Below are 21,069 nucleotides of genomic sequence, written 5' to 3'. Positions count from 1 at the left end.
GTGGTCACTGGGAGAGTGGTAGAGGTATAACTGAAAAGGCCAGTGGACCCACTTGGCCCAAAGCCATGAATGCTGCTGAGTTAGGCTTTCTCCTGTGTGCAAAGTGGGAGCCACAATTCCTCTGAAACAAGACAGTGACATGATGAGAATGGGATTTTTGAAAAGAACCTTGGACAGCATTGCACAATATGTCTTAGAAAGAGGGACATCTGGATGATGGGAGACCAGTTTGGAGGCTATTGCAGTAGCTCAGACAAGAGAAGATAAAAGGCAGAACGAAGAGTGCAGTGATAGAAAGATAGTCCAGATATATTTAGGAGGGAAATATGACAGGTCCGGATAGCCAGTTCAATGAGGGTGTAAGAAAGACTGTAAAGTTAGGGACAACTGGGGGATCTTGGCAATTAACCGAAGAGAAAATGGGAAGAAACACAGGGTTGGGTGAGTCCATATGGATCTGCGGAGTGGCTTCTAGGGGAGGTGTGCAGTTGTCAGAAATACGTGTCTGATCCTTGGGAGGCAGTAGCAGAAGGGGAGACACCTTACACAAGCAGTTTCTTCCCCAGGGTGCTCTCATTCCAGTGTTTCAGTGACTTACAATATCCAGAAATGAAGCTGAGAAGATAGGCAATAATATTTATTGTGTACTAAGTTCCTTCACAACCCTTATTTCACCATGCTTCCCAGCTGATCTTCACAGTGCCTCTAGGAAATGAGTATTATGATCTCTATTACAGCAATGAGGAAATTTGGGTTCAGAGAAGTTAAGTGACTTTCTGGGGAGTCACACAGCATTTTTTGGAGAGAGGTTTTACTCCCAGAGATTCTGCTTTCTCTATACCATCCTGCCTCTTGGGCAGAACAGGCATTGCTGTGCCAGCACTAAGTTCTCAGAGACAGGGGTTAAATTAAAGTAGTCACTGTCAGGGGCGCCTGGGCGGCTTAGTCAGGTAACTGTTGGACTCTGGATTTCGGCTCAGGTCCCGATCTCAGGGTTGCGAGGGAGAGCCCTACACTGGGCCCCGCGGCGGGCTCTGTGCTGGGTGTGGAGCCTGCTTAAGATCCTCTCTGCCCCTCCCCCTGTCTCTTTCCCTCTCTCTTAAAAACAAAAAAGTAGTCATTGTCAGTGAGCTTGTTTTTGTTTTAAAGAAATGTTAAGATTAAGTAAAAATAGGTTGGGGTGAATACAGCTGGGGTGGATCAAGTATTACCAGGGGCTGAGCATGTAGTCACTCCGAGGAATTTGTTTTCCATTCAGAGAAAAGAATTTGGTTCTGTTTGAATTTTGGATGAAGGCCCAAAGCAGGAAGTCCCTGTACTAAGCAGCGTCAGCCTTCCTACCATCTAACAGGGCACCGTGACTCACTACATTCTGCAGGATGGTTTGGACTTGCACTTCCCAAACAGGTTATTTTTCATGGGCAAAGATGACATTGCGACCTTACTTACCACCAGTTGGAGCGAGATTTGGGTTGTTTCTCCCCATGGGGATGCAAGTTGTACCAGGCCAGTCACGGACCCGGAAGCTCCCTGTCTCTCCAGTGGCACACGTTTGTGCCGCGCTGGCTGGAGTTGGTGGGGTGACCGGGGTAGACTGGCAAAAACCAAGTTTCTTTCCTTGCAAAGCTAGGCAACTGCACAGGAATTTGGCCTTTGGCCTTGGCCCCGCTGGCCTCACGTTTCATCACCTCTGCTTTCTGGTGATGAAAGAAAGAAACGAGTGCCACGTGCGATCAGTATCCACATCATTAATTGTTCTGAGCAGAAAAGCTTTTCAGAGGCATTTATATTTGCAAAGAGATTTCATAAATAAAAAGACATATTCTATTCCTGTTCATGAATGGTCTCAAGGCATTATTAGGTACACTGTACATGGAAAACCAATGAACAGTGAGATAAAAGCTTCCACAATATGATTGCATTTTGCACTCGATTATTCACTGATTCATTCATGTGTTCAACAGTTATTAAACACCCACAATGTGCCAGAGACTGTTCTAATTTATTAGCACTGTCAAATTATTCATAACAGCTGTCATTTGCCATCATTCCCTTGCCCTGGATGTAAGAACCAATACATTTGGACAAGTTAGGTTTGTTCCCAATGAAACTAAATGATGGGCTGGAATTCATCCCTCCAACTGTGTTTTGAAGGAAAATAAATCCTGTCTATTTTATTCAACAATCCAGCAGATTACATTTGTAACCAAAGAAACCGATTGAATCTCTTTTTAAAGCACGCTTTTTTTTTCTTAAAGATTTTCTTTATCTTATTTGACAGAGAGACACAGCGAGAGAGGGAACACAAGCAGGGGGAGTGGGAGAGGGAGAAGCAGGCTTCTCGCGGAGCAGGGAGCCCGATGCGGGGCTCAATCCCAGGACCCTGGGATCATGACCTGAGCTGAAGGTAGATGCTTAATGACTGAGCCACCCAGGCACCCAATTTTTTTTTTAAACTGGCAAACTAGAATGGCCCAAAGTCCCGATTTATCACCTTCCCCTAAAAAGTCAGTTCTCTTCCATGACTTGAAAACTTATACTTGGTTATCATTGACTCTCCTCTCTTCCTTGCTCTTCGTATACACTAGCTAGCATTCACTTCATGTCAGATTCAGAAGGGCAGGTAGTTTTGTTTCTTTTGTTCCCTGTTGGGTTCCCAGCACTTCGGACAGTGCCTGGCATATAGTAGAGCTCAGAAATACCTGTTGAATGCTGAATGAATTCAAGTACAAAAGAGTCCTGTCTACCCCTTGGGATTAGGTTCTCAAGTCAGCCTATTAGGCAAAATTAGTGTATAGCTCAGTGATTCTTCACAATCCCTTAAACTGCCCACACAATAAACATATAGGTATATGATTTCTAAGTCCTGTGCGGTTTCTTGCCAGCTTGGGAGCGGATCATTGTTTGTCAGTTAAGCTCCAGATGAAGGAGTCAGCTAGTGTTGAGGGGGTTATATTGCACACAAAGCATATAACTTCGAATACTTGGAGGCCTTTGGGAAGCCATCTGGCTTTGGGACCAGATTCAGATCTCTCATCTCACACCTACTGAGTCTGTCTCCATCCCCTTCCTGTCTTTTTCTTTGCCAAACTCCTAAACTTGAACTGGTATAAATTAAATGTGTACATATGCCATGGCACAGCACTGACACCGAGCTTTATGAAATGGGGGTGAATCAGACTGCGGGGCCACTGACCTCAGTTGGGAAGTCTACAAAGGCAAGATGGTTCTTCCTCCTTCAAATTTGCCCTTCCAGAGCTCAAAAAATGTGACAACTTTGCAGGCTCTTTTAAAGAGCTGAATCCCTGGATAAAGACTATCACTTTCCCAGGGTCAGTGGACAACTCATTTATCTTCTACCAGGAAATTTCTAAAGACATTGATTTTCCTCTTTAGCCAAAGTAAAGGCAACAATCTAAATCTTAAGTGAGATTCCCTTTCATACAGAGCAATTTGAGGCTTGCTATTGTAAAGAATAAAGTATTTTTTTATTTTTTTTATTTTTTTTTAAAGATTTTATTTATTTATTTGACAGAGAGAGACACAGCGAGAGAGAGAATACAAGCAGGGGGAGCGGGAGAGGGAGAAGCAGGTTTCCCGCTGAGCAGGGAGCCAGACGTGGGGCTCGATCCCAGGACCCTGGGATCATGACCTGAGCCGAAGGCAGACGCTTAACGACTGAGCCACCCAGGTGCCCCAAGAATAAAGTATTTTTTGAAAGGACTTCTTAAATTGTATGTATTTCCTTCACTATATTGCAAAATATATCTATTCACGCAAGTCAAATAAGTACAATCTTAAAAAATAAAATCAACTTAGCTGGTGGTAAATGGGGGAGCTATCGTCTAAAAATAATAAAATACTATTATTTTCTTATAGGAATCAAGAAAATTAAAGATTTGACTGATGCTGGTCCTTGGTTAGTGAAATTGTATTTGGCAGATAATGGCATAGACGGAAAAGGAAAAGAAGGAGAAAATGGCTTGTTGGAATTCACTCAAATTTTAACATGGTGAGTAGAAAAGAGGTTTTATTTGTTCACCTTCTAAAACTAGGTGCTCAGGTTAAATTATAGGGACAGTGATTTCATTGCAATTTATTAACAGGGCCAAGCGAAGTTTTCAGCTCTGAGAGGGAAGCAGTGACCCACTTTGGTCTTGGTGTGTGATCTTAAGGGAAGGCCTGAAATCACAAAAATGGCGTGACAGATAGTTGTATATGAGCCCACAAAGGGGCCCCAAAGACCTCACTAGAAGCCCCATTTAATGAAGTTGGCAACCGAGGAAAGGCGGGAGTTATGACCTCCAGATTTTCCTTCCCTGAAGTTAGCTATGTGACCTAAGGAAGAAAGGCAGTCTACTCAAGAGTGAACACTGTTTATTTTTTTATTACAAAGTTGTCTCAACCTACTTAGGCAGAAAGAGCTTTTCTCAAAAGCTTCTGGAAAACAGAATATTTCCTTACCATATTTATGCTGCAACCTTGGACATCTCTTTGCCCAGCTGTCCTGAATCCCATACCCAGTGGGCTAAACCACAAGTGAGCGTTTGCAGCACTCTGTGACCTAAGGAAACCTGTTCAGTAGAGGGCTCCAGGTTATACCATCTTAGACATCAGTACTTACAGCACCTTAGGGCAATCAAGGGCAACAGAACATAGCTAACATTTGAGACTTGAGAGCTTGATTGATGGCTATTTATTATTTTAGAAGAAAAAGATGCTTTTTCTAATATATTTCTTTATTTAGGAAAGTTGGGAATTTCCAACTTGGATAGCTTGGCTGCTATTTTTATAATAGTTATATTAATAAACTTCACATTATTACCCTTTTAATATATTGCTAGATTTAATACATTGCTGATATATTATCCTTTTAGTATATTGCTAACATTTTGTTAAGGGTTTTCACATCTGTGCTCATCAGGGATATTGGTCCCTACTTTTCTTTTCTTGTAATGTTTTCCTCTGGTATTGGGATCAAGGTGATTTTGGCCTTACAGAATGAGTTAGGAAGTGTTCCCTCCTTTTCTATTTTATGAAAGAACTTGTATAGAATTGGCACTGTTTTATCTTTAAATATTTGGTAGAATTCACCAGTGAAGACTTCTGGACCTGGAGTTTTCTTTATGGGAAGATTTTTTAACTACAAATTCAATTTCTTTGATAGATAGAAGGCTATTCTGGTTATTTTGGGAGGGGGTTGTTAAGCTTTGGTAGTTTATATCTTTTAAGCAATTTGTTCATTTTGGCTAAGTTTTCAAATTTATTGTCTTAAAGTTATTCATAATATTTCCTTCTCTTCCTTTTCCTATCTGGAGGATCTGTAGTGATGTCTCCTCTTTTGTGCTTAATATTGATAACTTGTTTTCTCTTTTTTTTTCCAAATCAATATGACTAGAATTTTATCAATTTTATTGATCTTCTCAAAGAACTTGCTTTTGGTTACCTCTACTATTTTAATTTTTTCTATTTCATTGATTTATACTCTTATTTTTATTATTTCCTTTATTCTGTTTATCTTGGGTTTAATATGCTCTTCTCTTTCTAGTTTTTGCTTAAGTTATTGATTTTGAACTTTTTGTTTTTCTAATGTAAATGGTTATATTAACACTAAGCACTTTTTCATTGCATCCTGCAAATTTTAATATGTCGTATTTTTTTTAAAAGGATTTTATTTATTTATTTGTCAGAGAGAGAGAGAGAGTGCACAAGCAGGGGGAGCAGCAGGCAGAGGGAGAAGCAGGCTCCCTGCTGAGCAAGGAGCTGGATGTGGGACTCGATCCCAGGACCCGGGATCATGACCTGAGCCAAAGGCAGATGCTTAATCTACTGAGCCACCCAGGTGTCCTGTGATATGTCGTATTTTTATTGTCATTCAATTCAAACTATTTTCTAATTTCCCTTTTAATTTCTTTGACCTATGGGTTATTTGGAAGAGTGCTATTTAGTTTCCACGTATTTATAAATTTTTCAAATATTTTTCTCTAGTTGATTTCTAATGAAATTATGCTGTGATTGGAGAACATACTTGTTTTATGGCCCAGATTATGATCTGTCTTGGTAAATGTTCCATGTGCACTTGAAAAGAATGTATATTCTGCTATTTTTGGATGGAATGTTAAGAAATGTTAGTTAGGTCCAGTTGGTTGGCAACATTGTTATGGTTTTCTCTATCTTTACAAATTTTCTGTTTATTCTATCAATTATTGAAAGAGGGATAATTATGACTTTGCATCTCCTTGCAATTTAATCAGTTTTGCTTCATGTATTTTTAAAAAATATTTATTTTATTTATTTTTTAGACAGAAAGAGAGCGGGGTGGGGGAGCATGCAAGCAGGGGGAGGGGCAGAGGAAGAAGGAGAGAGAGAATCTCAAGCAGGCTCCCCGCTGAGGGCAAAGCTCAATGTGGGGTTCGATCCCAAGACCCCTAGATCATGACCTGAGCCAAAATCAAGAGTCGGACACTCAACCGACAGCCATCCGGGTGCCCCTTGCTTCATATATTTTTAAGGTCTGTTGTTAGGTGCAAAACATTTAAGATTAAGTCACTTGGGGGCGCCTGAGTGCCTCAGTCGTTAGGCATCTGCCTTCGGCGTGGGTCATGATCCGGGGTCCTGGGATCGAGCCCCACATTGGGCCCCCTGCTCGGCGGGAAGCCTGCTTCTCCCTCTCCCACTCCCCCGGCTTGTGTTCCCTCTCTCACTGTGTCTCCCTTTGTCAAATAAATGAATAAAATCTTAAAAAAAAAAAAAAAGATTAAGTCACTTGAAGAATTGACTCTTATCGTTATGAAATCCCTGGTAATATTTTTCTCTAATCTCTGGTAATATTCCCTTCTCTGAAATATACTTTGATGAATATTAATATAGCTACTTCAGCTTTCTTTGGATTAATATTAGCATGGTATATCTGTTTCTGTCCTTTTACTTTTAACCTATATATATTTTTATAGTAACTTCTCTATAACTCAGTTTCCTCATTTGTAAAAATGGGGATAATAATAGCGTCTCACTCAAGAGCGTGTTATAGGGTTAAATTAGATCATGTATGTAATATGCTATATACAGTGCTTAGGGCTCCAGCTAGCACCTTTATACAAATTAGAAAAAGAGCCCCTTCAGACAGATAAATTAAAAGAGGCACCACCTCTGGCCAATGAGTCAGAGGAGGTTACCCTTTCTAGGTCTATGCTTCTGGTCCCAGAACTTGACAAACAGAGCTTGGCAGGTTTCAGCCCTACTCACACCTTTGGAGGACCCCTTTGTGCTGGGCACAAGTGCTTAAGCATGTGGGTGGCCCTGATCACATCTGATGCATAGTGAATATTCCATAAAACCCTAGCTCATGTGAGGCTGTGTAGTGTAGTGATTAAATCCCTGGCCTCTGAAATCAGACTTAGTTGTAGAATTGTCGAATTGTGAAGTTTGTCTTCAACACTCTTCCTTCTCCTTCTAGAATGCCTGCTTCCTCCTGAAGCATCCCTGCTCTCACCCATCTTATCTGAAGGAATGGGACACAGGCAGGCAGTTCAGGAAGCTGAAGCCAGGCAAGTCCTGATTAGATAGGCTATTTCCTTGGGAGCAAGACCTTTGAGACAGAGAGTCTGGCAGAACCATTGAGCCCCACCCTTGAATTCTAGCTGCGGAATCAATAGAAAGTGTATACAGGGAGAATGACCTTGTATTTACTACTGATCTTAACTGAAATTTCACATCCCCAGTACATGGTAAGGACTCATAATTGTTTTATTGAAACTCATATGATAATATCTTTCAGAGCAGAAGCCATGTGTTATATTCCTTTAATCTGCAATGTTACACATATCATGTGCATTTAGTAAGCATGCACTCAATATGATAACATCACTGGTACTGCATTTTGCAAGATACTTTCATAGGAACTGCTTCATTCTGTTTTCACCACAACCTTATAAAATAGGCAGAAGAGCCATTTTGGGGGCTAATGGTACAGATGAGGAAGATGAGACCCCAGAGGGCACATGGCCTGCCCATGATTACACGGTTGACAGGAGGTAGAAGCTGACCAGAAGCCCAGGACTTCACCCGATTCCATGTCTACTCATGATGCCAGAGACTCTCAAAGACCAGTTGGCAGGCCAGTGCTGGGACATGAAGGAATTTTCAATAATCCTCAAAGAGATTAGAAAAAAAAGATAGATGGAGTATTCATTTTTCATAAAGCTAAACTTACTTAATTTTCAAAGCTATCCTTTATTTTGAGACTATGCCCTTTCTAATTTTGTGTAAAAACATGTGTTCTGTTATAGTGTTGCTAGGTGAGAACTGTTATTTATTTGACATACTAGAAGTTGTCAAGCCAGTCCCCCCCAAGCTTTTTGACATTTTACTGGTGCGTAAAATCTAAAAGACTGGGAAGCCCTGCACAATACCACATCATATCTTCTGAATAAATAAGTGAATGGAAGATTTAAGGCAACTAAAAGTCTTTATCCTACCAATTTACTTAGGAGAGGCATCCAAACTAGAGAGATTAAATTGGAAGCCTGGATTCAGTTTCAAATTGGGTCAGTGCATCATCTTTGGAAGGGGGTTGTCAAGGAGAGTGCCGAGGACCTAAGAAGAGAGATCAGACTCCAAAATAAGTGGACTGAGTTTCTTTGAGTAACCATGCTTGACACAATCCCATTTTGATTTGTCCTTTTCTTTGGCCAGCCTGATCACATCCTCTGCTCACTTAAGGGAAATTGACCTCGGAAACAATGTCCTGGGAGAAATGGCTGTTACTGACATTCTTGAAGCACTGAGAGCCAGAAAGACAGGTAGGGTGTTTGTGGTTTGTGTTCCCCTCCACTTGTCCACATCTACTCACCCCTAAATGCTATACTACTCACAGCTTGCTCTACTTTTTTCATTAAATAACTGGCCTGAGCTAAGTGATGACCAAGAGCACTGTCATAAGCCACCTACCCTTGTATCCATTTGCTCAGTGATTTGCACAGAGTTCAAGAACTTTTATGATGTCATATGTCATCTTTGACATAAGCACAGTAGCCTCCCCTTATGCATGGGGGACATGTTCCAAGACCCCCAGTGGATGCCTGAGACCTCACATAGGACCAAACCGTATATATGTTGTTTTTATCTATACAAACTTACCTATGAGAGTTTAATTTATAAATGGGCACAGTAAGAGATTAACAATAATAAATAGTAAAGTAGAATACTTATGATAGTATACTGTAATAAAAGTTATGTGAATGTGGTCTTTCTCTCAAAATATCTTACTGTACCATACTCGCTCTTCTTCTTGTGATGATGTACAAAACCTGCATGAGGAGATGAAGTAAGGGGAATGACGCAGTAGCATTAGGCTACTATTGACCTTCTGATGATTCCTCAGAGGGAAGACCATCTGCTTCCTGACCATGAGTAACTGGAGCTATAGAGAGAGAAAGCGCAGATTAGAGGAGGGTTACTGTAAGGAATATTCTCTGAGGGACCCTCTCCTATTCTCTATTCTCCCCCACAACCCAAACTGCAGATATTTCTCCAGACAGCAATTGGAAAACTCAAGCGACATCCCTTAAAGATTCTGACGTGCTTGCTGGACCATCTTAAATTGTGATTGACATCGGGAGAGCATGAAGGGTCCTTTATGACCATGTAATCCTTTGAAAATGAGAGAATCACATATGGAATGAGTTATTTATTTAACATTGGCCAACCCTGCCCTCCTCCTTTCGTTAATATGCATGACCAGAATTAATGATAGTCATTCTTACTGCTGACAGAAGATGAGAAAGCGTCATTTAAAATAAAGCTCAGTGAAAGACATTGTAAACAGATTTAAACATCCAAATTCAGTGTTTAAAAAGGGGGTAAGAGGGCACCTGAGGGGCTCAGCTGGTTAAGCGTCTGCCTTCAGCTCAGGTCATGATCCCAGGGTCCTGGGATCGAGTCCTGCTTCGGGCTCAGTCTGTTTCTCCCTCTCCCTCTGCCTGCCTCTCTGCATACTTGTGCTTCTATCTCTCTGTCAAATAAATAAATAAAATCTTTTAAAAAAATAAATAAGTAAGTAGGGGAAAGACTTCTAGAAGACTGATGAATCACAGACCTGTACCCCTGAAACCAGTAATACATTATATGTTAATTTGAATTTAAATAAAAAAAGGCGGGGTGAGAAATCTTGGTGCATTATCTGGCAGGTTACGTGAAGAGAATTAAGTAGTACAAGCGTTGGTCTTTATCATTTCCTCGATAAAATGACCTTAGAGACACAGCATAGTTTTAGATTGCATTTTTTCCTAATACTGGCAGTTTTAGAGAAAAGAATTACAATATTACTGTCTACCACGTTGCCATTTTTATTTTTTTAATTTTAATTTTTTAAAGATTTTATTTATTTATTTGACAGAGAGAGAGACATAGCGAGAGAGGGAACACAAGCAGGGGGAGTGGGAGAGGGAGAAGCAGGGTTCCCGCTGAGCAGGGAGCCCGATGCGGGGCTCCATCCCAGGACCCTGGGATCATGACCTGAGCTGAAGGCAAACGCTTAACAACTGAGCCACCCAGGCGCCCCAATGTTGACATTTTTATACTGAAGCCACTGCATCATCATTTCTTCACAGCCAACCAAATGATCTCAAGATTTTTGAATTATCCTTTTATTTTGTAGAAACAGAACATCTACTTCCTAGTCCATTTGAGTTGAATTCAAATGCAATGGAATCATTCTTTTAAAATGAATTTAAATTGAACTTTAAGCTCAATAAGCTGAAAGCAGGTTAATGACTTCATTTGGTTTTCCTTAGCACCGTGGTCACTTTCTCACCATACCCTGCTTTAGCAGAAGACATTATAAAAGGCTGCAGGCAGTCTTCGGATCATTACTGTAGTGAGTGCAAATGATGGACAGTCTCAGCTGATTTGATGGAAAATGATTCTCATCGAGTACTTATTTGGCTCTGGAAAACATTGTGCTTGCCTAGTAAATGGTTCAATTTGTGTAAATGGGGAAGGTAATTATGAAATAGCCACCTGAAAATACAGATTCTCATTTAAAAAGCATTAAAAAACAATTCACAGTTCAAGAAAGCATTTTTCCCCCATATATAGTAGTATATATCATGAGTAGCTTTAATACATCCACATTTTGAACCAAAATAATTATGGCATGTTTCTGATGGAGCACTTACAATTGTTAGTTTGAACACCAAGAAAGACTCCTCAAAACAGGGTTAGCTGGTTGGATTCTTTAGGGAAATCTCTTGCCATTTAGCCTTAATGGTAGCCTTTTAAACATTAAAAGCAATTAGTAATATCGCTGATTATAGAACTAATGTTCTTCTTTTGATTGCTTGCGTGTTCTTATCATTTGCAAGTTAACAAGCTAATTTCTAATCCTAACCCTACTTCTTTCATGAAATCCAAATTAACAGCCTAAAGTCATTTATTTGTCTACCAAGGAATTCTTAACGAACTACCTTTAATGATGGAACACACACACACAATGAAAGCTTTCTCAGAAACATCAGCAACCTCACTTGTTACCAAAAAAAAAAAAAAAAAAAAAAATGTTAGCAGAGGGAGAAACTGCTGTCTACATCTTAAAGGGTTGCTTTTTTACTAATTAAAAAACAAAAACAGAAGACTTCAGGATCATTTAAGTTATCCATTCTTACTTATCTATTTATTTCAACATTAATTTATTAAATGCTGTAGAACAAGGCAAAAGGGCCCTCAGCGACCACTGAGCCGAATGCAAATAGGCTCATTAAGTGACCGCCTTGAAATAGCCATAGGCCCTAACTGACCAATTATAACCAGGCACAGTTCCTAAGCTTACCAAAAAAGGGAAAATTCCATACGTTCCCTGCCTTCTCACTCTGCCCTATAACTGGCCCCAAACCACTGCCTCCCAGCAGAGTCTCTCCTTTGCTGTCCTGTCCACCGCTCCCTTGCAGTGTATTCAGTAAACTTTTATCTCTTTTGTTCTGCCTGGGGTGAATTCTTTCACCACCCATGCTGCCGGCCTCCTCCCAATTGGAGCAGCCCACATTTGGTGGCCTGCACATCTGATCAGGACACCCCACAAATGCCAGGCCTTGTTTGAGTTGAGCAGTGAATCCCTGCTTTCATGGGTCTTCCTTGCTAGTGGATGACAGACAGTAAACCAACTATAACGAGAAGTAAAATATACATTATTGTATATCAGATGGGGATCATACTTAAGGGAAAAATAAAGCAAGAAAAGGAGATCAAGCATGTATGTCAGGGGATGGGGAGTTTAGTTAGGATAGCCAGAGAAGGCTGTACTAAGAAGAAACATTTGAGTAAAGACCGCAAGGTGTGTGAGAGCAAGCCATGTAGATATTTGGGAAAAGAGCGGTCCAGGTAAGCAGAACAGTAGGTGCAAAGGCTTATGGCAGGAGGCTAGCTGGTGTGTTCTAAAACCAGTATGGAAGCCAGCATGGCTGGAGTGGAGTGAGAAATAATTGGAAGGTAATAGGACAAAATAATTCCAAGAAGTAAACATGGAGGGCAGGGGGCCTTCTAGGCAATTATGAGGACTTTGGTTTTTAACTTTATTGAGATGGAAAGGCATTTGAGAATTTTGAGAGGAGTGACCTGATCTGACCCACATCTTATCAGGATTACTTCAACTCTAAGTTGAAAATAGATTCGAGGAGAGGTGAGGACAAAAGAAGGAAGACCAGTTAGGGAGTTTTCTCTGGAAAAATTAAACAGCCATTCAGGAGACCCAGGACATCCAGCATGGCTGGAATTAGGGTAAAGTAAGAAGCTGAAAAGAGGATTAGGGAAAATTCTACACACTGAACACTCCCAGCCTTTACCATTACCTGAGCCACTTTTGTCTGCCCTGCTTCTGGAGACTGATAGCCATGTAGAAGACTGGGGTATTCTTTTTATTTATGTATTTTTTTTTTGAGAGAGAGCATGCACGCAAGAGCAGGGGTGGAGGGGGGACGGGCAGAGAGAGAGGGAGAGAACATCTTTTTTTTTTTTTAAAGATTTTATTTATTTGACAGAGAGACAGAGAGAGAAAGGGAACACAGGCAGGGGGAGTGGGAAAGGGAGAAGCAGGCTTCCCGTGGAGCAGGGAGCCCGATGCGGGACTTGATCCCAGGACCCTGGGACCATGACCTGAGCTGAAGGCAGACGCTTAACGACTGAGCCACCCAGGCACCCCAGGGAGAATCTTAAGCAGGCTCCACATCCAGCATGGAGCCTGATGCAGGGCTTGACCTCACAACCCTGAGATCATGACCTGAGCCAAAATCAAGAGTCGGATGCTTAACCGACTGAGCCATCCAGGTGCCTCTGGAGTATTCTTTGATCAACTGAATAGCCCCAAAGAAAGGAACAACAGATGCTGACTCCTGGCCATGCCCTCATCATTCAAAAAAGCCCAGCAGGTAAGCAAGCCCTGCTCATACAGAGGAGCTTCCCATCAGCCTTTGGATGCCTCAAGCTTCACTATGAACAGAAATCTGAGAACTTCCCCCAGTGAAACAGAAGATAATGCATCTGTAAAACAAGAACAGGATGCTATGAAAAAAGATTAATTGGGAAAATAAGAAAAAGTTCTTGGCAAATAAAAATGATAGCCAAAATAAAAATTTCAAAACAGATGTTGAAAGATGAAGTCAAGCAAGTCTTTAAAAAGTAGAATGAAAAGTTGTTGAGAATATATGAGAGAGGATCAGTCTGTGAACACCAGCATTTAACTCATAGTTCAGAAAGAGAGACCAGAGAAAAGTGGAGAAAGGGCATTATCAAATAATTATCAAATAAATCAAGACCTTTCCCTGAACCAACAGACATAAATCTGCATATTGAAAGAGCCCATTGAGTGCTCAGCAACAGTGAATGATAAAAGCTATATCACCATGGCATTTAGAACACTAGGAACAAAGGGGAGAATCTAACAACTTACAGATAAATACTGTATATTCCATCCGAAGGACTGGGAGTCAGAATGACATCAGACTTCTGACTGGAAGCTAGAAACTATGGGGCACTGCCATGACAACTCTGTGAGAATTCTATACATTCCCAACTCCTAACCAAGTATGAGGATAAAGTAAAGATGTTTTTAGCACACAAGAACTCAAACTGTGTGCCTCCTCTGTTTCCTAGGAAGGTCCCAGAGAACACACTTGAGCTAAATGAGAGTAAACCACAAAGATGAAGAATGCAGAATCCAGAAATCAGGAGAACCAATACAGAAAAGTAGAAAAAGGAATCCCAGATGATGGTTGAAGGTCAGAACTAGTCCAAATTGGAACAGAAAAATAGAAGATCTTGGAAAGGAGGAATCCTGCAGTAAAAACTGAAAGAGCATTGGAAATACTTAAGTATTTTGCAAGAAATATGGGTGTATGACAAATAAAAGAAATCGGGGGAAACACTTAGAATAGGTACACAGAAAACAATGCAAAGGAAAAATTAAGACAATTATTAATTCAGACAGAAGAAAGTTATATGAGTGGGGTACCTCGCTGGCTCAGTCAGTAGTGTGTGCGACTCCTGATCTTGGGGTTGTACATTCAAGTTGGGTGTAAAGATTACTTAAAAATAAAATCTTTAAAAAAAAAAGTTATATAAGAAAGGGAAACACTGTGAACGAAATGTATATGACCGTACCAGTCAATACACCAAGTGTTGATTTAACTAAAAATTATGAAATATCACTATTGGGCGGTTTGGTGAGAGGAAGTGATAATAGTCAATATATAAAATTTTTACTGGAAATATCAAATAATACAAAAAGCACTTTGAAATAAGGCAGTAAATCTCATGAAAAACAGCTGAGTGAGTTAAAAGTGGTTGTCTCTGGAGAAGAAGACTGCGGGTGTTGAGAGGAAAGGCAAGGATCTGTTGTTTTTCATTATAAACTTTTTAGCCCTATTTAGTTTTTTAGCTATATGTATGCATTACTTTGACTATATTTTTAGAGAATTGAAAACTGGATAGCTTTCTACCATGTGATTCATTGTTATGTAATTCCATGTCAATACCTAATACTATCTTTTTTTTAAGATTCTATTTATTTGAGAGAGAGCGCGTGTGCATGAGTGGGGGAGGGACAGAGGGACAAGCAGACTCTCCACTGAGTGCAGAGCCTGACTTGGGGCTCGATTCCAGGACCCTGAGATTATGACCTGTGCTGAAGTCAGATGCTTAACCCACTGAGCCACCCAGGCAGCCCAATATCTAATACTATCTTAAATCACCTCAGCTTCCACTAAGGAGTTGGAGGCTTCACACGCTATATAGAGCATTTATGAATGGCTAGAGTTTTATAAAGAAGTGAAAAGGATGACCAAAAGTGTGGTGTGCCGGGAATATGACAGTCTTTTGTGGGTGTGGCTATCGTGGGAATCCTCTGAGACCTCAAGCTGGCCCCCATACCACACTACTGACCCCATTTCAAGTGGTTTCCAGCCCGCAACATTCCTCACAGCCTGAGCATCTCCCTCCTGACCTTCACAGTGGTCAAGACTTTGGGCCTTGTTTTCTTATTGCATCTCCTCTTTTCCTCTACATTTGAGCCTGTCTTCTTTTTTTCAACTCTGAGCTTTGTTTTTCTCCCTGACGATGATTTCTTCTTATTTGTTATTAAATTCTGCATAGTTAGAGATGATATTTGGTTACATGGAATAGGGCCAGCTGTAGTGGCTTCATCAGGTAGAGGAAGACTGAGCAGGTACAGACATGCCCCATCATTCCCTTCTCTTTCTCCACCATCAGCCTTAACAGGTGATTTTATCCTCATAGCTGTAAGGTGGCTGCTTCACTGAGAGCCTCCCATCTCCATTCCAGACCAGAAGAAGAAGGAAGGGACAAGGAGAATGTACTGGTACCTGTATGAGGAAATCTCAGAAATCCCCAGCATACTTATGCTTATTTCTAGTTGGTCAGAAGCATGTCACATGCCCATCCCTAATTTTTAGCTGGGCACATTTCTGCCCTAAGAAAAATTTGAGCTCTGTTAGAAAATAAGGTCAGAAAAGATATTAGTCAGGGAACTAGAAGTATTTGCCTCAAGCTCCTTTAGATTATGATTGGTAGGTCAACTGGTCTACACTAGACCTGGTCAAAGGCCTTTGAAGCCAGTGACGCCCCCCCCCAAATGGCCCAAGTGAGACACCAGGGTCTTTATTAGACATTCCACATGGCCCCTCAAGTCACCTAGCAGAACTACATCTGTGTAACCTTTTGCTCTATAAGGAGACATGGAAGACACTGGGCCAAAATTAGGCCCAGGAAACATGAGTGCCTCTCAATCTAGGCACACCCCTGGGAGATTATTGCCTTAGATTTTATTATGGCCCAGCCCCACCCTGAAGTATCAGAGCAACATTCCCCCCACAACCACACCTTTTTTTGTGATGACCCACAGGATGGAATGACCCATAGGATAGAATGACCACACCAAGTATCAATAAGCACTGCTCACCGGAGGAAAACATCCAAATAGGATGCTGACTTTGCTTATCTTCCAGGCACATATGTACCACCCAAGCCCTCAGTGACACAGTTTCTGGCCCTTTCTACATCCTGAAATTATAAACTGTATTGTCTTATACCTCCAGGTCCCTTACCCATATTCATCCACCTTATCCTCCACTACCCTTTACTGTGCCCAGCCTGATTTGTTCCCACACCCTTACAACCATTTTCATGTTGCAACCTCAATTGACCATCTGGAGGGTCATGCAGTCCCTTTTTTTTTTTTTTTTTTTTTAAAGATTTCACTCCTTCATTTGACAGAGAGAGAGACAGGGAGAGCAGGAGCACAAGCAGGGGGAGTGGGAGAGGGAGAAGCAGGCTCCTGGCTGAGCAGGGAGCCCGATGTGGGGCTTGATCCCAGGACCCCGGGATCATGATCTGAGCTGAAGGCAGACGCTTAATGACTGAGCCACCCCACGCCCCCATGCAGTACTATTTTTAAGTACTTATTTATAGTACATGCAGTCCTATTTTTAAGGTTCTTATTTTTCCTCTCCACCATATTTCCTACTTACCTTTCTGCTTCTGGCCTCTTCCTGGTGTATCCCGACCTCCAGAAACTACAGCTTGAGGCCCCTGCGGACCTGCAAGCAGGACCCAGACATCTGGCTAGATGAGAAACAGGAAGGGGGAGAAGGGCAGGTGCCATGGGAAATAACAGAAGGATGGGTTGACACAGGCTCTCCGAATGGCATGCTAGGTATTTGAGTCTTATTATCTGACCCCAATTTTGATGTGTGGGGGTAGGTTTTTCCACACACCACCAAGCAATTCCCAAATACTAGCTGGGTGGCCCACAGTTCAACTCAATTCTGATCCTACCTGTCTGGAGCTTAGCATCAGATTCCACAGGTTAAGGGCTCAGTCCCACAAGACTGTCCCCTCCCCCCCACAACCACTTCAGACATCAATGGCAAGTCCAGATTGTTACCTGGGCTTCTGACTGACTGGTTATAAAGCTGAGGTTCTCATGACCCACTCCTTGGGTTTGATTAATTGGCTAGAACAGCTAATATGACTCAGGAAACCAGTTTATTCACTAGATTGCTGCGTTATTACAAAGGTTATTAAAGGATACAAATCAATAGCCAGATGAAGAGATACAGAGGGTGAGGTCTCGAACAAAGCAGCTCTGTCCTCATGGAGTTTGGAGCCCAGCATGATGGCACGTGGAAGCATTCTGGTTTCCCAACCTGGAAGCTCTTTGAATCCCATCCTTTGGATTTTTATGGAGGCTTTATTACACGGGCATGATTGATTAAATCATTGGCCATTGGTGATTGATTCAACCTCCGGCCCCTTTCCCCTCCCTGGAGAATCAGGGGGTAGGACTGAAAGTTCTAACCATTCATTTATGGTTGGTTCCCCTGGCAACCAGCTTTCCAAGTCTCCTCATTAACATAAATTCAGGTGTAATGGAAAGGGGCTTGTTTTGAATTACAAGGCACCCATTTCACCTTTACGGCTCTAAGGCATTTTCAGGAACTGAGAACAAGGGACCAAATATTACATTTTTCAAGTTTTCTTTTTAAAAAATCCAGTGTAGTTGACACGGAGTGTTATATTAGCTTCAAGTGTACAATATAGTTTTCTTTTTAAAAAATCCAGTGTAGTTGACACGGAGTGTTATATTAGCTTCAAGTGTACAATATAGTTTCTATACATTACTCAGTGCTCATCATGGTACGTATACTCTTTAATCCCCATCACCTATTTTACCCATCACCCCACACACCTAAGAGACCAAAAGATGCTCCCATTTCTCTTATTGCTCAGGAAATTCCAATGGTTTGGGAGCCAGGAACCATGGACAAAGACCAAATATATATGAGAAATCTGAATACTCTAAATACATATTTCTTATAAATCACAATATTGCTGGTCTTTATAGGATAATCAGTGAAAAATCTCGGTTTCAGGTGATACAGGACCAACTCAAACTGATCTAAGTACACATACACAAAATTGTTGACCTATAAAACTAAAAGTCCAAGGGTGGTTCTAACTACAGGTCCAGCTGGATTTAGGGGTTCAGGTGACACTACCTACCTTCATCTCCTGGAAGTTCTGCTTGTGTTGACTTTATTCTCAGACAGGTTCTTCCCACACAGTGGCATTTTGGGCAGCACTGGCCATAAGTTTACATTGTACCCGTTTAATCTCAAGAAAGAGCCTTTCTCCTGTTTTCACTGGACCATCATGAGTCACATGCATACCTGTTAACCAATCACTGTGCCAGGGAGAATAAATCCACTAATTGGCCAGATCTGGGTTGTGTGCCCATCCACCCCTGGAGGACAGGGGAGTGGAACCCCAAAGTAAACTCAAGCTTCTGTTTCAGAAAGAAGCTAAAATGCAAGCTGGACAAGCAAAACCAAGAGAAGTCCACTAAAGATGAAGAGCTAATAAAGTATTAGAGGTGATGAATGGCAAGATCAGAATTTCACTTTCAGATGATTAATTTGGAAGTAGATTCCAGGATGGATTTGGGGGTGGGGAAGTCTGAAGCTAGGAAGATCAGTTGGAAGACTACTACAGTTATCCAGGTAAACATATGACAGTAGGAATTGAAAAGAAAGGACTAGAGTGAGAAGTTTTTATAGAAATAAATTGTTATGGATCACTCACATCAAGAAGATATAGGGAAAAGGTATTAGGTGAGAGGAAAGTTGCCCAGTTAATAACAATGTGGGAAAATGCCCCTCTCAGAAGCTAAGACCCAATCCATCAAATGGAGTTGTGAGATATCCTGCCCATTTACTATTATGTTCTTCCCCTTTCAGGCAAACTACCAGTCTTAAAAATTATGGTCACTCCTCAAGTCTCTTCAGAAACCTTCAGATCTATTTGGAAAAATAGCAGGAAATCTAGTATTACCCGTAGAAAGAAGAAAAAGGTATGTTCTTAGATGTCTGTGTCTGCTGAGTTGCAGCCACCAGGAGAGTGTGTGTGCAGAGCCTGGGCACTAAACTGGGGTAGATGCCACCCTCAGCAGATTTTGCACTTGATAAAATCACGAGAATTTTGGTTCTAGGTAATAGTATCCCAAACCATCAGTCCATTCTGATGGATGATTGTATCAAAGGACAAGTAGTAGGAAACAACATAGTTCCCTCAAATGTTGGTGCAAACCTTGCATCCTGTCTTCAACTTTCCCACTTTCCCCCCCCAAATCCTGGTTCCTGTTAGCTTATTATGGTTTTGAAATGGTGAATTTACCTAAACTATTTATGAAACATGTGGGATCTATTAGGTGGTAATGCTTTACGTATGTTTACTCCCTATTGTATGAAGTTGAACTTCCTTTTTTCTTTTTATAATTTATTATTTTTTCTTCATTATTTTGTAGGCTAAAAACTGAAGATGGATGCCATATATCTTTATGGATGCTATTTCCATGGCCAACCAGACATGTGTAGAAAGATAGTGCTTTTTCTATAATAATTGTTTTCACTGGAACCAAGCCCATCTCAAGTTCTAAAATTTGATGACTAATTTATGAAATTTCAAAGTAGTGTTAATCCTGCTATGCTTGTCATTTTCTAAAATGTGGGTTTCACAAGTTGACCTTAGTAAAAATAGGTAGGATTCTCCTCTGGTGCTTCTTATGTGCTTGTGAAATTTATAATTTGAAGGAAGTCATGATCTTTATCTAAGAAAGAAAGAATCTTCTTTCATGAGTATATCTATAGTTGGGAATAATAGGAATATTTGGAAATAACCACTTTCTGAAAGACGACATCCCCCAAAATGGGGATATTCCCCAAATGAGGAAACTTCTAATCAATCACTTTAACCACCCCTCCCCCCACCAAATGAAGATATCTGCTCCATAGGAAAGAGAAGAGGTGTGGTTGACCAATGTATGGATGATAAATTGGATTAGTTGAAAGTTATATGCCATGACAATATGGTGCAGGGATGAAAAGCGTGGCCTGGGGAATGAAATGGACTGGAATTCTCTGTGGGAAACTGCTGCAGTCCAGGTGTGTGACATTGGCCAAGTCAGTTAACCTCACTGAGCCTCAGTTCTCCCTGATAAGATACGGATAAGAATAGCACCTGTCTCATTTGGTGAGCACCGAATGAGATGACACATGTCAAGTATTTTTGGACAATACTTGTTTCATAATGCATGCTCAAATATAAATATTAGTGGCAGTTATTATTGTTGATGTTAGAAGTAAATGATTCCAGTTATTTCACTTGGAAAAGCTACACACGAAAAATAAAAAAGAAGAAAAAAAGACTTAAGGCCTTTCCATTTTGAAGTAAAAAACAAAACAAAAAACCAAACAAAAAGCCAGTCTGTTGGGGTGCCTGGCTGGCTCAGTCGGTAGAGAATATGACTCTTGATCTCAGAGTTGTGAGTTCAAGCCCCACTTCGGGTGTGGAGCCTACTCAAAATAAAAAATAAAGAAATGAATGTGTATTTTTTTAAAAGGCAAGGCTGTCATTCATACCACGTACAAATCAAGTTCTGGCAAGTCTGTGGAACCAAACTATCTGTGAAGGTGAGGATGTTTATAGTAAATTATGTTCACCCTTAAA

General features: G+C 41.0%; 1 protein-coding gene across 1 annotated transcript in view; it reads left to right on the top strand.

Moving 5' to 3' along the window:
- The window catches only part of LOC116635280, a 44,306-nt gene extending 23,578 nt beyond the window's left edge, over positions 1 to 20,728 (top strand). The window contains exons 8-11 of the mRNA XM_032409198.1: positions 3,880 to 4,012; positions 8,695 to 8,801; positions 19,302 to 19,414; positions 19,868 to 20,728. Coding sequence (XP_032265089.1) covers positions 3,880 to 4,012; positions 8,695 to 8,801; positions 19,302 to 19,414; positions 19,868 to 19,879 — 365 coding nt within the window. The 3' untranslated portion in view covers positions 19,880 to 20,728. The remainder of the gene's footprint in view (positions 1 to 3,879; positions 4,013 to 8,694; positions 8,802 to 19,301; positions 19,415 to 19,867) is intronic.
- Positions 20,729 to 21,069: the final 341 nt, after the last annotated feature.

This window comes from Phoca vitulina, unplaced genomic scaffold (assembly GCF_004348235.1).
Source record: "Phoca vitulina isolate PV1807 unplaced genomic scaffold, GSC_HSeal_1.0 scaffold10, whole genome shotgun sequence".
In the NCBI taxonomy this organism is placed as follows: domain Eukaryota; kingdom Metazoa; phylum Chordata; class Mammalia; order Carnivora; family Phocidae; genus Phoca; species Phoca vitulina.
The sequence above is the reverse complement of the archived record's forward strand: the minus strand, read 5'-3'. Positions and strand labels throughout refer to the sequence as shown.